This window comes from Synchiropus splendidus, chromosome 19 (assembly GCF_027744825.2).
Source record: "Synchiropus splendidus isolate RoL2022-P1 chromosome 19, RoL_Sspl_1.0, whole genome shotgun sequence".
Taxonomy (NCBI): domain Eukaryota; kingdom Metazoa; phylum Chordata; class Actinopteri; order Syngnathiformes; family Callionymidae; genus Synchiropus; species Synchiropus splendidus.
The window spans coordinates 2,947,131-2,961,973 of NC_071352.1; the positions used below are offsets into that span (position 1 = coordinate 2,947,131).

General features: G+C 45.4%; 1 protein-coding gene across 8 annotated transcripts in view; it reads left to right on the forward strand.

Moving 5' to 3' along the window:
* The window catches only part of rbfox1 (RNA binding fox-1 homolog 1), a 170,491-nt gene that overhangs the window by 139,713 nt on the left and 15,935 nt on the right, over nucleotides 1-14,843 (forward strand). For 5 of the 8 annotated variants that reach the window (XM_053851827.1, XM_053851828.1, XM_053851829.1 and 2 more), the window contains 7 exons: nucleotides 2,727-2,873; nucleotides 3,212-3,265; nucleotides 4,757-4,849; nucleotides 6,608-6,668; nucleotides 7,532-7,585; nucleotides 9,901-10,036; nucleotides 14,252-14,291. In XM_053851827.1, coding sequence (XP_053707802.1) covers nucleotides 2,727-2,873; nucleotides 3,212-3,265; nucleotides 4,757-4,849; nucleotides 6,608-6,668; nucleotides 7,532-7,585; nucleotides 9,901-10,036; nucleotides 14,252-14,291 — 585 coding nt within the window. The remainder of the gene's footprint in view (nucleotides 1-2,726; nucleotides 2,874-3,211; nucleotides 3,266-4,756; nucleotides 4,850-6,607; nucleotides 6,669-7,531; nucleotides 7,586-9,900; nucleotides 10,037-14,251; nucleotides 14,292-14,843) is intronic. The other 3 variants (XM_053851826.1, XM_053851831.1, XM_053851832.1) reach the window with 2 other exon arrangements.

Below are 14,843 nucleotides of genomic sequence, written 5' to 3' on the forward strand. Positions count from 1 at the left end.
ATGAAAACCATGGCCCTGCTCACGTTTAAAAGGATGTTGTTTTTACCAACATTAACATAAGGTCAGGACTTTCAGAAAAGAAAGCCATAGCCTACAGATTTTATATACGCTGGCTTCCTCCCATCCCTGTAAATTTATGAGACTATAGATTAAGGCAGAGAAAGCTGTTGGCAGAGGAAAGGCGGCTAATGGTACATCTGGAAGCCTCATCAGTTCTGCCCTGCAGTCTCAGTCTGCCGCAGTCCTCCCACCAAATCTTCATGCTTTTCCTTCCTTCTGCCTGAGATATGTGGCGAGGTGGTGGGAACAAAGTGTGGCAGTGTTCAGCTTATTATAAACGGTGTAGCATTGATAGGAGGACCAGGCCTTCCTGCTTTACACCTTCCAACATTCATAGGAAGGAAACGGAGCTCTGGCACTGACAACTTCTTCCCCAAACTGTGGAGGTTTTTCAGTGATGGGAATAAGATGTGGGGGATCTGACATGGCCCTTTCTCAACTGCATCATTAGCCTCGGTTGTTCTTTGTTTCCTCTCACTACAACACCGTGGCTCACCATCAGCGCTTCACTTTCGTGACACATGAGGTGGCTCACACCGACAAACTGGCTCCCTGGAGAAGCTCTTGTTTGGGATCATCACATCTGATCCAAACATACCATTTGGGCAGTGATTTTCATGCTGAAGATTTTCCTCTTGAGTGGGTGGGGAACGCTGAGCTGGCCACTTCCTCCCTCCCAAAACTTGTGTGTTTGTTAGCAGCAGCCCTCCTTGCCACACGATAAGCAGTGAATTACATCCACGTGGTTCTTCTCCCCATATGATGACTGACAGGGTTTCTCTTGATTCTGCTGGACAATGAAGCCTAGATAGTGATCCACCTCTCCAGCCGAGAGGGGTCGACTTCATTGTTTGTTTTACGACTTCAGCGTGAGCGTGGGTGGATGTCGCTGCCACCTCCCAGCTTTGCACAGATGGCAGTGGTGGCTCCGCCGGAGCCTCTCTTTCCATGTGCCGGCGAATACCTATGTGTTACATGAAAGACCTCTAGTCTCCTTGCCTTATGCTCGCTCCTTTTCAACATCGCACGCCCACACAAACATGCACATATTAATGTGCGAAGGCTTTAGTTGCAGCTGGCTTAACGCCTCGGACGGAAAAGGAAAGAGCGAGTAGGTGGGAAACAATGCCCTTGTAGTTATTTTAGTATTCAGCGCGCGGATTTGCCAGTGAGTTGGTCGTGTAATAGAATTGTTATTTAACATAAGAGGCACAGGCAGCCTCTTAATAATTTCTATTTATGTCTAAACAGTCGATCCCGCTCTTGTTCAGCAGCTTGCCGACTGTATCAAAGGCTGTTTCCGCTTTTTATATTGGTATTGAATGGCTGTGCAGCGGGCCTCACACTCCGTCCTTCTCTGTGTCAACGGGTGTCTTGTTTATAGATTGATACCCGTGTTTTGGGTGCTCTGAAGCGAAGTGAGCAGGGCAGAGTGAGAGGCTGGAGTAACAGGAGTCCCAGGCTTCTCCTTGTGTGTTTATCCACCATTGATCTCACTCACACTGAGAGGTAAATGCCAAACACAGACGGCTGCTGGCTCCTTGTGTTTGTGTTCATTACCTCCTATTATGTCCCTGTTCTTTTCCTTTGCATATTTTAATCCTTAAAGAGTTTCGTGTGGTACAACCCGCACAACTCATGGGTTAGAACGATACGTGGACTGAGCGATAAGAGAAAAGGATCAATAATATCCTCTTTCAAGTGCACTCGGTTGTCAAAGAGCATCAAGTAAAAGTGACACAAAGCAGTAAACTGCTTCACATGAACATATATTAGTTGTCAAGATCATCATCAAAAGTATGACCATGTGTTTTAACATAAATTGGTGGACAGGATTCAGATTGAAAAGCAGCTCAGTAAAAAATAATTCTTAATTCTAATACTGCATTGTGTAGCGTAGTATAGTATAGTCATGTATAGTATGGCACAGTAGAGCGTCGCATCACTAGTATAGTATGGCAGCATATTATGGGGCCGATGCTTTACAGTATGGCTGGAATGTGAAGGAAAAAAAAACTGGGAAATGGTGGGAGAATACCCCAGTAATACTGTAGTAGTGGAGGCACGGTTCACTGTCCTGTTGTAAAAGACAGTGATGAAGCTCATCCATCATGATCATCATCATCGTCGTCGTCGTCGTCGCTTCAGAGAGGAGGAAGAATGTCAGCAGTGGATCAGATAAACATCTGTAGAAGTTGTGTAATTCACTATGGCTGCCACTGAGTAGACCTCAGTAGGCCTCCCTCTGTCACCATTTTCAAGCTACAGCAATATCAAAATTCATTTATTTTGTTTTTTAAAGCTGTGTTTACTCTCACATGTCAGTGAGTTCCTCATCTTGATTTCTGCTCCTCATTCGCCTCCCGGTGGTCCGAGCATATGGTCTTTACTCAAGCAGAAGCGCTTCCATTTCACTTAGTTACAGCCAAATGTGATTGTGCTTCATGTTAAAGATTCTTTTTTGAGAAGATTTTCCCAAGCGGGACGTACTGGTTTGTGTCTCTCTGAAATTTATAACCAGCCTCCAGAGATGTGAACCGACAGACTGTAGCCACTTCATAACCATGTTGAGGATCCAGTTGAAATTTGAAATCACAAATGTATTGGATCAATTATCCGAGCATGAAAGAAGCCAACAACTAAGTGAACTGTTTGTCGTCTGCCAGCAGACAGACGACGCGGCCCAGACGGACAGCCAGTCATCGACGCAGAACGCACCTGAAAGCACAGACAGCAAAGCCCAACCCAAGAGACTCCACGTCTCCAACATCCCCTTCAGGTTCAGAGACCCAGACCTCAGGCAAATGTTTGGTGTAAGTTCATTCTAAATGCATTGGACAGGCCGGTGTGAGTGTGCGTTTGTACGAAGGCCAAACAAAGTTACATTGAGATGGAAAGATCAGCATCGCAGGATTATGGACGGAGTTCAGGGAATATAAAGGTCACCTTATGTTTACATTGACTGTGACGTCCGAGGCTGCTGACGCCAACACACTTCTCTCCAGCCAGTAAGGAGGAAATTGGCTCTAAAGTTCCAGCATGTGTTTGATTGATGCAGACAACCACACACTTCACATTCTTGTTTGATAATAATTGACTTGTAATGCTGAATAATGTGTGAATTTCTCACTGTTTTTTCTCCTAATTCCAGCAATTTGGCAAAATCCTCGATGTGGAAATCATCTTCAATGAACGTGGGTCAAAGGTGCGTGATTCTTTGCTGTGGTGTTTCGGCATCTTTGCCACTGCCCTTCACAAGAAAATGACCTGAATCCAAGCCATGGCTAATGTATGGGGAATAATGCGCTAATGTAATGGGAACACCGGCTCAGTGCAGACCTGACCATGAGGATGTGAACGGTATTTCTGGGCGTTTAAATGACATTTTAGCTCTCGGTGCATGTGTTCAGACTGCAGGAGAAGATATCAGTTCAAGCGTGGTGTCCGCCATGACATGAGGTGCTCGTCTGTTTACCATGTTAGTGTGTAACTACAAATCCCTTGAGGCACAGACACCAGCAGCGGCCGTGCAGCATTGCTTTATCACTTCTACCTGCAGATGGCTGCACACACACATTGTCCTCGCCACCACAGATAAAGCAAGTTGTTACCGTAAATGGGAGGATTTGTAAGCTCAGCACTGCCAGCATGTAAAAAACAAGGCTGAGAATCTTGTGATGTATTTCATACTGTGATATACTGAGCAGGATCACACACATCACATGTCAAAGGAACTGTATGTGACACCTCTCTTCTCATGATCCTCGCCCGATAAATGGGAGGCACTGGAGCTACTCACCCCTTCTTCCACGGATAAACATCAGTGTTCGATATGCCACGGGTTCCGCATGTTGTAGAGAAAAATAGGAACTGCTCTAAGGTAAAGTGGGTATTTAAGATGTTGTCATCAAATCAAATTTTAAAACACCAAACCAAGTATTTTTAACAAGTCAAAAGACAGAAGTAAAATAACCTGAAGTGGAGCTTAAAGAGGGAAAAGTGTAACTACACAATGACATTACACTGTTTGCTTAAAGTATGTTATTTGATTATAAATCATTTCATTTTGTTTAAAAATTCTCATGGAGGATCTTATAAAGTGGTGAATCTTGGCAACAGAACTATAGATGAGTCGATTGCATGTTTAATCCTGCCATTTATTCATTTTGAAGGACAAAAATAATGTAAAAATGAGCATTAAAAGAATCTAATTCTGAAAGACCAAACAAAGGAAGAGGAGCATAAACGTGTGCTTTTGCTCTGAGCTCATGAGGGCCGCGTGTGGCCCCCGGGCCAGACGTTGTTCACCTCTGCTGTTGGGCTGAATGTTAAAAAGTTGCGGAGCTGCGAGCCAGAATTGATCCCCACGTCTTGGTGAAATTCTAAATCGATGAGTGCGAGAGTGGCCGCATCCCTGACGCCCTCCAGACCTTCATGACAGGAGAGACAATAATGATTTGTTAATATTTCTGAAACCAAATGTGTCTTGCGTCGATGAGGACCTCACGCGTTAATGAGGAAGGATTTGATTTAGCCAGCGATGTGAATGTTGACGAAGTTAATGAAACGTTGTGTGGAGTCAGGGCTGATCGATGCGGCTGCATCAACGTGTCCTCCAGTCTGCGACACCACCACGTCAGACTCGATGAAGCTCCTGCTCTCCACTAACACTGACTCTGTCCTGTCCTCTTTGCAGGGCTTTGGCTTTGTGACGTTTGAGCATAGTTTGGACGCCGACAGAGCCAGAGAGAAATTACATGGCACAGTGGTTGAAGGTCGTAAAATAGAGGTGTGTACTCTCCCGTCTTCCCACTCCAGCGTTCCTCCTTCCTGTCTCTCAATGGAAGTGTGTGTTGTGTGTGTTCTTATGTGAGTGAGTGGCTTTCTCATTAGATCAAGTGACAGTCACTTTCCTTCCTTAACCTTCCCATTTACTTCTCTGGTATGAACTATACAGGTGTTTTTTGGGTTTTTTTTTCAGATTTTAGTTCCAAACCTCTTTATTACTTGAGTCAGAGTGATGCAGACTGGGGCGAATGACATGTTAGGGGCGGAGCAGCACACACACGATGTGGCTTCCATTTAGATAGTAACAGCAACAATAGTGAAAACAGTTAAACACGAGCTGTGGGTTCAATTCTGAGCCGGTAAGGTAAGGGAGCTGTGACACCACAATGTGGCTCTCACTCCCACCTTCAATCCAAAATGAAGCTCTCCACCATGGGACAAAGACATCTAGTCGAAATGTTGAGAGAAGAGTGTAGAAGTTTGTTTACTTTCTGGCCCAACACGGCAGCTCAGTGAGGCTTTATGAAACAGTCCACTTTTTGTTTTTTGAGCTCAGCAGGTGGCGCTCTCGCAGTTGTTCAAAGTTGCCAAACTGTCCTGCTTTTGTTGACCTGTGCTCCGAGCTGTCCGCCCCGTCACCGATACTCTCAGTAAAACCGTGCAACAGCTTTAGTCTGGCACCGGCAGCTAGGAAACGCACCAGACAGCTGAAGAGTTTGTGCAGTGTTGCTTTCTTGGCCACATGAATAAGATGCTGCTTATTCCTCTCTCATCCTCTCCCCCCCTCCTTCACCACCCTTGCAACGGTAGCTTGTTTAGACCCCCTCCATCACAGTTACAACGGTAACAGTACACACACAAGTGGGAGGGGCCAAAAAGGTTTGGCAATGGTAAGTGCGGGCAATTCTGACAGCATCTCCTCTCTGTTTTCCTCTATCTTTTGGAACGTTTGCAACGCTAGAACTCCAGTGACATTTCTGTTGATTTGAATGGTGGTTGGACTGATGCTGTATATTGACATATTTTCTGACGTGGAGGCGTGCGTGTTCTCCTGGCGCTGCGTGTGCGAGCGATACTGACTGAGCTATGACTTGTTTGTGGGACACCTTCTTCAACATCTGTCTTTGATTTGCCAGAATAATGCACCCTGTTTTCCATTCTTGTCCCGTCTGAGACGACTTTGGAATGGTTTCTTTTGGTTGATTCAAGTTGATGTTGGGATTTTTGTCAGTGTCTTTAACAAGAAACCTTGCGATGACCTGGAGAGGCTGTTGTCTACGTGTGAATGCTGCGTGTTGCTTCCATCACAACAGCTCCTCTCATACTCTCAAGAATGACTGGATGCTGCAGAATGCTCCCAACACCCCCCGCCACCCTCCTCCCGCTCTCCTTTGCCCCAAAATGGCGTCACCGCCCTCATCTCCACAGCATGCCTCCACACGTGGACAGTTTTTGCCAATTGCATCTGTCGTTTCTTTACATTGAACTGTCACGCAACATGGGAAGGGGAAGCATGTTGGGAAGCTCCACCAGGCAGAAAATATCCAAATGACAAGGAAACTGTTTTGGATGTGATTTTTTTTCTCAGTGTTTCTGAATGCAGTTTGATGACATCCAGATGACATGGGTGTTTGCCATGATGCAGTGTACTGCTTCTGTCTGAAAACACTTGAAGACTGTGCATGCAGACAAACCCAACAGTAACGGCCGATGCTGACCGCACTCACAGAGTCTCTTGTGCCCGCTCTTTACCTCCTAGGTCAACAATGCAACAGCCCGAGTCATGACGAACAAGAAGACTGTCAACCCATATGCAAATGGTGAGCGCAGTGTGGAAGGCTTTAACGCCTGCGAGAGCCGAGTATTTTCTTTTTTAAATCATAATCGCTTCATGGGCAGATGCACAATGGTTGTTTATCTGCTCCAGCAGATTCATGCTGGCGCAAATGAAAGGGACTTTGGATGGTGAAGCCCTGTTGTGGTGAATCTGGAGCAAAGCAGAGCATTGTCTGCTCTTGGCTCACCAACTCCAAATAACCTAAAGCTAGCTGTTGGATTTGACTAGCCACGGTCCACTCTCCACGGGCTGTGAAAGTTTACCATCCATCCATCCATTCCTTTATCATCCAGCCATCCATCTATCTGTCCATCTATATCCATCCATCCATCCTCCCTCTATCATCCATCCGTCCATCCACCCTCCCTCTATCATCCATCCATCCATCATCCCTCTATCATCCATCCATCTCTCTATCATTCATCTATCCATCCATCTAGTCATCCATTCATCCATCCATCCTCCCTCTATCATCCATCCGTCCATCCACCCTCCCTCTATCATCCATCCATCCATCATCCCTCTATCATCCATCCATCTCTCTATCATCCATCTATCCATCCATCTAGTCATCCATTCATCCATCCATCCATCCCTCTATCATCCATCCATCATTCCACCCTATTGTCTGTCTATCATTTATCCAGCCACCCACCTCCAGAGCCAGAATCTGATTCTCATCCACCCAGTCATACAGCCATCCATCCATCCATCCATCCAACCAAAGAACCCTCAAATGTATAGAAGAAACTGAAGCCACATTCCTAGAACACATTACGACAGCATTATTGACTATCATTACGGTTGCAGGCTTTTCACTCATGAGGTCTTTATTCTGACTTTCAGGCTGGAAGTTGAATCCAGTGGTCAGCGCTGTCTACAGCCCAGAATTCTATGCAGGTAAGCCTACGTTTGCCTCTCCCCATCTCATTGTGACCCCTCCCTCAGTCTGTTCCTCAGCGCTACCTCTCCACCTGGCCTCTCTCCCTCTCACCCTACTCTTCCCGCCGCTTCTTCCTCTGCCTCATTTTCAGCTGTTTGTGAGCTCGGCTGAGTAGCACGCAAAAAAACAAGGCACTCGACAAACACGGCACCTTTAATCTGAGCTGTCCAGGTTCCACCCCACCGATCCCTCCTCCCAGAGCCCACCCCCACACTGTCATTAACTGAGGCCATTAAGGTGAAAAATACCTGGATTTGGTGATAAGATCAACGCGTGACAGCAGAGGAGAAAAGTGAAGCGAGGCAAAGGACAAAAAGGGAAGGCAGCTAATTGCTCATGTCTGCAAGGACGCGGAAAGAAATGAAATATATTTCGCTGATTGGAATCAATAGTTTCACTTTCTCTGGATGTTTGTTTCAATAGTTTCACCCCTGCCTTGTGTTGAATATAGGACACGACTCATATTAACTAACAGATACAGTCCTGCCCTAGGTGGAGCTCCTGCCTTCTACCCACATTTGTTCTACATTTCTAACATAAGAATGGTGAACTAACCAAATAGATGATGCCTGACAGTTCCCCGTCCACAGATGCAGACCCAGTGGAGGGACTGGTTTCCCCCAGCATGTTAGTCTTGAGGGACCTGGGCTTCCTCACTTCAGCTTCTGCCCAGCAGCATGTAGTTTACAAGTTTACAAGAATATAAATCTTTTTGCAATTAGTTTTTTTTCACTATTTAGTTTATTATGTTTATTTCTTTACACATCACCAGGAACTCTAGTGACTAGAAAGGCATGGAAATATGTTTGTTGTGGAGTTAAACACCAAACTATGGGACGTACCAACCCCTCCAATACATAACTCTGTGACTGTCTGAGGTAATATTAATGAGAAAAACCTTGACACTGCGCACTCTGGTGTCTAATTGCCATTAAAATGGAATATTTTGTTGGAGAGTTTATGCTGCGTCACAACAGAAACAAAGTGTCCCAGGCCTGCTATTGTTCTCCGACAAAAACTAAATCCAGCCACATATCAGCAGCAGCACCATGTGCTTCGCTTCATGTCCACTTCTGCCATCTTCCTAAGTCTTTAAAACCAGAGTCTAATCCCCAAATGCAGCAACAGAGTGCGAGCAACATATCACTTCTCCTCAGAGAGAGCAAGATTATGAAACAGCAGAAAAGCAGAGAGCATCACTTCACTCTCCAGCTGAAGAAATGAACAATGTGACTCCATTGAAGAAAAGCGCCAGCCCTCAACAGCTTGCTCCGACTCTTTCGTTGACACGTGTAAATTTGCCCTGAAGAAGACCTTCTGTCATCCCAATCCTTCTATAAACATCACCTCTAATGTATGAGATACCGAACAGATTTAACCAGGAGATTAATAGAAAAGCGTCGCCGAGACAAAGTTTCTCAGTGTCGTGTAAATTCTGCCCTTTATTCACAAGCTGCACTGGAGGATGGCACTGACGGCATCTTCCCACCACTGCAGACGACACAGTACGACCAGCAAAGTACTGCTGCACACAGGAAAACACCGGCATTTCTTGGCTGGTTTTTAAACACCATTGCTCACTTCACTTCATTGGCTGATAGCTCCGGGTACAGGAAGTGATACAGTGTCTGGCAACGCAAGGTTTTCACGTTTAAGCCCATTGCAGACTGACACTGATCGTGGACAAACTCATTTGTTACCAAGTACGGAGAGTTAATATTGCGGGTAGCTGCTATCTGATACCCTTCCCTCTGGCCACCAGAGGGCATCTCTGAATTAAATAACAGTGTTTGATGGCCCTTTCATTGACAGTGATTATCTGATGGTTTTCTTACAGGTGCGGTATAAGGTTTACCGGGCCACAGGGTCCAGAAAGATGACAAAAGATGAATAGGAACAATTACCCCCTTACTCTTCTCCTTGTCTGGCTGTGAGAGACTCTTATCCTTTGGCTCAAACCTTCCATTTTTCATCAGCTTGCTAAATGATTCAGAGTTTCTATTAGCATTTTATTAGATCTCCCTTTTGAAGAGTTGTATAATTAGGAAGAGAAAAGGCACCTCAATCCGTTTCGCAACCCTCACTCACCCTCACTCAAATTAATCCACGTGTCAGTCGCCCCCCCATTAAGATTAATCATAAGCTAATAATAATGCTCCGCAGCGGCTTAACTTCTCCGCCGCAGCAGCCTGGCTTCTTTTTTCTTTTTCCCACGTCGACGATGCTTTCTAGATGTTGAGTGTATCTCTGTGACCCTCTGCTGTGCTTCCAGTCCCAGGATTTCCCTACCCAGCAGCCACTGCAGCCGCCGCAGCGTACAGAGGAGCCCACATACGGGGGAGAGGACGGACGGTATATAACACATTCAGGGCAGCTGCTCCACCTCCTCATATCCCAGCATATGGAGGGTGAGGGACTTCTCTTTCCAGTCTGCCCCCCACCCCCCCTCCCTCCTCCTCAAATGAAAAGTCCAGCGAAGCGGATGCATGCCCGCCACACTCGCCCACTGCCACAGCATGCTGATCCAACCAACAGGCATGCTGGAAGACTTGTGCCTTTGCACGTTTCGAATGTCAACCGGGCCTTGAACTGTGATGTCAAAGAGCGAGGTGGTGAATTGGAGGGGTGGCACTCGTGCTATTGAGCTGCCAAAGGCAAAAGAAGCATCACCTCTGGCCGATTCTTCGTAGTTAAATGTATGTATCACGTTTTTCCTTCATTATGCAGTTGAATGCACGTTAAGGAGGCTGGCTGGGATTTTTCCCAAAACAAACACTGATGCTAACTCAACATATTAGAAAACATTTACTTGTTTTTCACTCGGGATATCCACCAAGACTCAAAAAACAACAGCAAAAAAAGCTATCCGGTTCTTTTGACAGCTACAATGTGCAAATTCCAACAGATATGTGGAAACAGAGATGGCAATCTCTATCTTAAAGCTTAGCTTGTCTACAAAAGTGAGAAAACAGTGGCGGTTGAGAAGCACTGCTCCCGTGTACTAGTGCTGTGGTGGAGAAATCAAACATCCCCATGTGTAACCCACTACGCCACACTAAATGAGTGACTCAAGTGCTGGATCAAGTGTTGGAAACAAACGCATGGAGATGGGGAAAACACCCTCCAAGAGAATAGCAAAAGTAAAGTGGATAAAACGAAGGGACTCGGGTCTCGTGAAAATGCTTGAAGCGTGAAATCACAGCTTGATAATGCACCGTAATACAGCACAAGTTCACAGCTGCAAGTGCAATTTTGCAGGTTGTAGTGTAGTGACGGGCCGTTGAGGTTTGATGAACTAGTGTCCTCATTTTGTGCGCTCAGCAGGGGGCGCTGTCCGTGTCTAAGTCGACGTAAATCGTTGTTCAAAGCCAGAGATCATAGATCATTTTTGTTGTTGCAGTGCAGCATGTCACCTGACAAAAATGTATTTAAAGTTAAGAGAAAACAGATCACATGAAAGACTGTGGCTTCAAAGTGCTCTACCCACAGTGCTTGAATTATTGTCATTTGAATTCACATCTGACTAGGAAACAATAGCTGCTGCCTCTGGGGATATTGACCTTATTATGGGATTTATATCACAGCCTGAGGAAACCCAGCGATCAGGGCTCAAACTAATCTTGTTCACTAACCTTTAGCGCCCTCTTTCCCGGGGCTGTGTGATTATAGGAACAATTACCACGAGAATGAAACGGCAATTTAGAAAGACCACGCCAAACGATGGTGTGAGACGGCTCTTCTCATTGGTTGATGGAAGACCACCAGTAACCTATGACATCCAATTAGAGCAGATGAGGGGAGATGATGACTCTGCTTAACTGACCCCTGGACAGACCTGTACTGAAAGTCCCTGACTATAGTGCGCACCTGGATATAAGCCACACCCACCAAATGTGACATGCATAAGCAGCACTGGTCTGTAAGCTGCGGGTGCCATGGTGCAGCCAATACCACAGGAAGGTCAGCCATTTCTGTTCCCCGGCTTTGATACCAGGGTCCAGCGTCAAGGGTCGTAACGCGCATCCTGCCTCCAATATAGTAAGACTCTTCACATCAGACCCAAGAAATCACATTATTTACATTAATGCACTGTTTTCCTCCCATGAATATTCCCGGCACTTTCCTGCGTTGTTCCCGGAGCTTAACGCATCAGCTGACATCTGTGCAGCGCAGTGAGCACTTTATTATCAATAACATGCCTGTGGTTTCACCGGTCTGATGCGACGAGGCTCAATATCTCGGTGGCGTGAAGCTGGTTTGCCCATAAAAAAAATCCACATATCAGCAGGCTTGTTGTTTAGGCCGCAGGGTTGAGGCCGTGTGAAAAAAGTAGCGACTTATATTCGGGAAAAGACAGTAAATCTTCAGTCCACCAAAGTAGCGTGTTTAGACCGGGGTGCCGCAGCACACTAGTGTGAGACCATCAGGTGTGCCGTCCGGCAATATGATGTCATTAAATCTAAGTCAAAGCAACGCTGCTGTGGTGCGCGGCGCTCCTTCCCACACACTCACAGCGCAACTTCCAGCTGTTTTTAAACCTAATGCGGCTAACGTGACGTCTTCAAAACTTAGTTGAGACAGAAACTCAAAACTACAATAAAATCATGCAAAAGAGAAGTGATAAAATCCAAAGAGTTATTTTAAGTAAGTAAATGAATAAATAAATCATGATATATTTTGACATATTGCCCGCCCCTTCCTGGACACATTTGAAACAAATACATTTTCTGCAATTTGTTCCTGCAAATGGCCTGGCAAAATAACAAGCGAGTGTCAGTTTTTTCAGAAATGAATAGGGATTTTCTATAGGACTTTAAGCACAAGTGCGCTTTTCCGGGGGCTGGGAGGTCAGGATCCTGGCCTTCCCTCCGAGACGCCGGTGCTGCTGTCAGAGCCGAGGCAGCTGGTGATGAATTTCTTGTCAAACTTGGCTCCCTAAATGCAGCCTTCACCTGAGGAGCACAGAAGACGGGGCCACGGGGCCAGTGTGGTGTTAGCTCATGTCGAAGTGACTAGCTGCCCCAGTGAAAGCGTGCAGAGGGAACAAAACCCTCCCCACGACCCTCACGGACTAACCGATTCCTGAAGCAGCCGAGTGAGTGCGGGTCACGCTGGCTGAGATGAGGTGTTGGGGTGAGATCTCAGGCTCCGTCTTGACAGAGATATGTGCCACAGATTGTGCTCTTATTAATGCCCGGCTGTTCCGCGTAATTCCCCCAGAGCAGCCGCCACGGCACTGAATAATTAATGTGGGCTGAGAAGCATTTTCATTAAAAGTGTCTCTCAAAAGTGGCAACTGCAAATAAATCTTGACTCAGAGCCAAGTTTATGGTCATGAGCCATTTAAAGACAATGAGAGTATATCAACTGATTTGGGTAAAAAATTCAAAAGTCATAATTGTACTGTATATCTGGGGTAGACAGACATTCATAAGCCTTATAGTATTTTAATTATCGCTATAATTGTCTTTTTTTTATATTTTATAATACACCAAGCAATATTTCTATAGTTACAAATGTTCACTTCAAATAAAATATTTTATTTTTAATGAATATGAATATTAATGTTGTTCTTGATCTACAATATATATATATTTGATGGTGATTTAAATCATGTATTATGATCAACGGCTGATAGAGATGATGGAGGAAGGTCTTTTCTCTTGCCTTGGCTGTGGGCTGGCCTGATGTGGAGTGGGTCGATCTCAGCTAAGAAGTGAACCAGCTCTTGTGACGTTTGAAAACATCGATTTTTTGAGGATCTTGAAAACAAAATGTGAACGATTCTCCCTCGGAGGAGGGGCTCTTTGTTTGAGGCTGAACTCCATCAAAACTTTGTGAAAGGACTGAGTTGGTCGGTGATATCCTCAACCTCAGGTGGTGTTTTGTGGAGAGCGAAAAAAATAACACCAAACAGGCTCTTCAGGAGTGAATACATAAGGTTTATAGATCTGTGACGCAGAGAGAGAAGCAAGGAACATCTAGTCCCAGACAAACTAACTGAGGTTCAGAGGTGTAAAATAATACACAGCCGTTTCAGTCCACTGCTGTAGCACTGATGAGTCTTCAGGATGCAGCGTTCAATGTTAAGGAGCCCACTAGATGGCACTCCTTCCAAACTCTGGGTTTTTAACTAATATTCCAATTATTGACCGAGAGCGCCACCTACTGAATTCAGAAAATGAGGTCACGGTTTCATGAAACTCATTACCAGCTTGTAGCAAAGTATGAAGGTCAAACATACATAAACTACAGAATCAACTGTCAATAAAATCAAGAGTCACGATCACTTGATCCCATGAGGATCATCGCCATTTTTCTTTGCAACCTGAGAGGGGCCCAGGCTGGTAGCTCCGCAAGTGTAGTCTTTGCACATAGGCGAGGCACCTCAGTGCCGTCGCTCCCACCCCTCCAGCCTCCTTCCCAAGCCATCACACACGACAGGGATCCTGCTCCACTCCCTGGGTTCGGTTTCCTCTTGTTTTTCTGTTGGTTGCTCTCTGCATTGTGAGATGGAGGTTGGTTGTTAGCCTAGCCTGGTGACCTGCATGTCAACATGCACTAATATGAATGTTTTTGTTTTATTGTGTTTGTCTGTTTGTTTGTGTTTGCATCCTCTGCAGTGTTGTTTACCAGGATGGATTTTATGGTGCAGATATTTATGTAAGTATTATTTACTGGTATGACACCGCATGCTACACCGCCATCTCCGCTGTTTGTGCACTGTTGCTTCTTCGAGCCAATAACCCTTGACACTCATGCGTGCTCTGCGGGAGGATGGTGGACCATCACGTCACCGTCTGGTGCCCATCTCATCACACCAACGTTGATTTGACATGTTCCTTTCAGGTGGCGAGTCATGAAAGCTGCTCAAACTGATCAAGTCCTACTTTCCCCATATTTCTGTCACCATGGCCTGAAAATACAAAAAACAAAAGAAAACTTTGAATATTACTTTCTGTCTCACGTTTGAATTGAACTCATCGTGCAACACATCGTGATGCCAGAAGTTTGGCAGCCATAGCCCATGGACCTCGGCCTGTTTTTTTGCAGCCCTCATGAGGTCAAAACCACAATAGAAAATTGCTAACTCCAAATACTACTTGTAGATTTTTAGGTCTTTATTGTCTTGTCCCTTTTTTTGTTCACTTGAAATCATTTCGTTCACCAAGATATTCATCGCTTAAAAAGATCTTGAAATATTTGTGATTCATA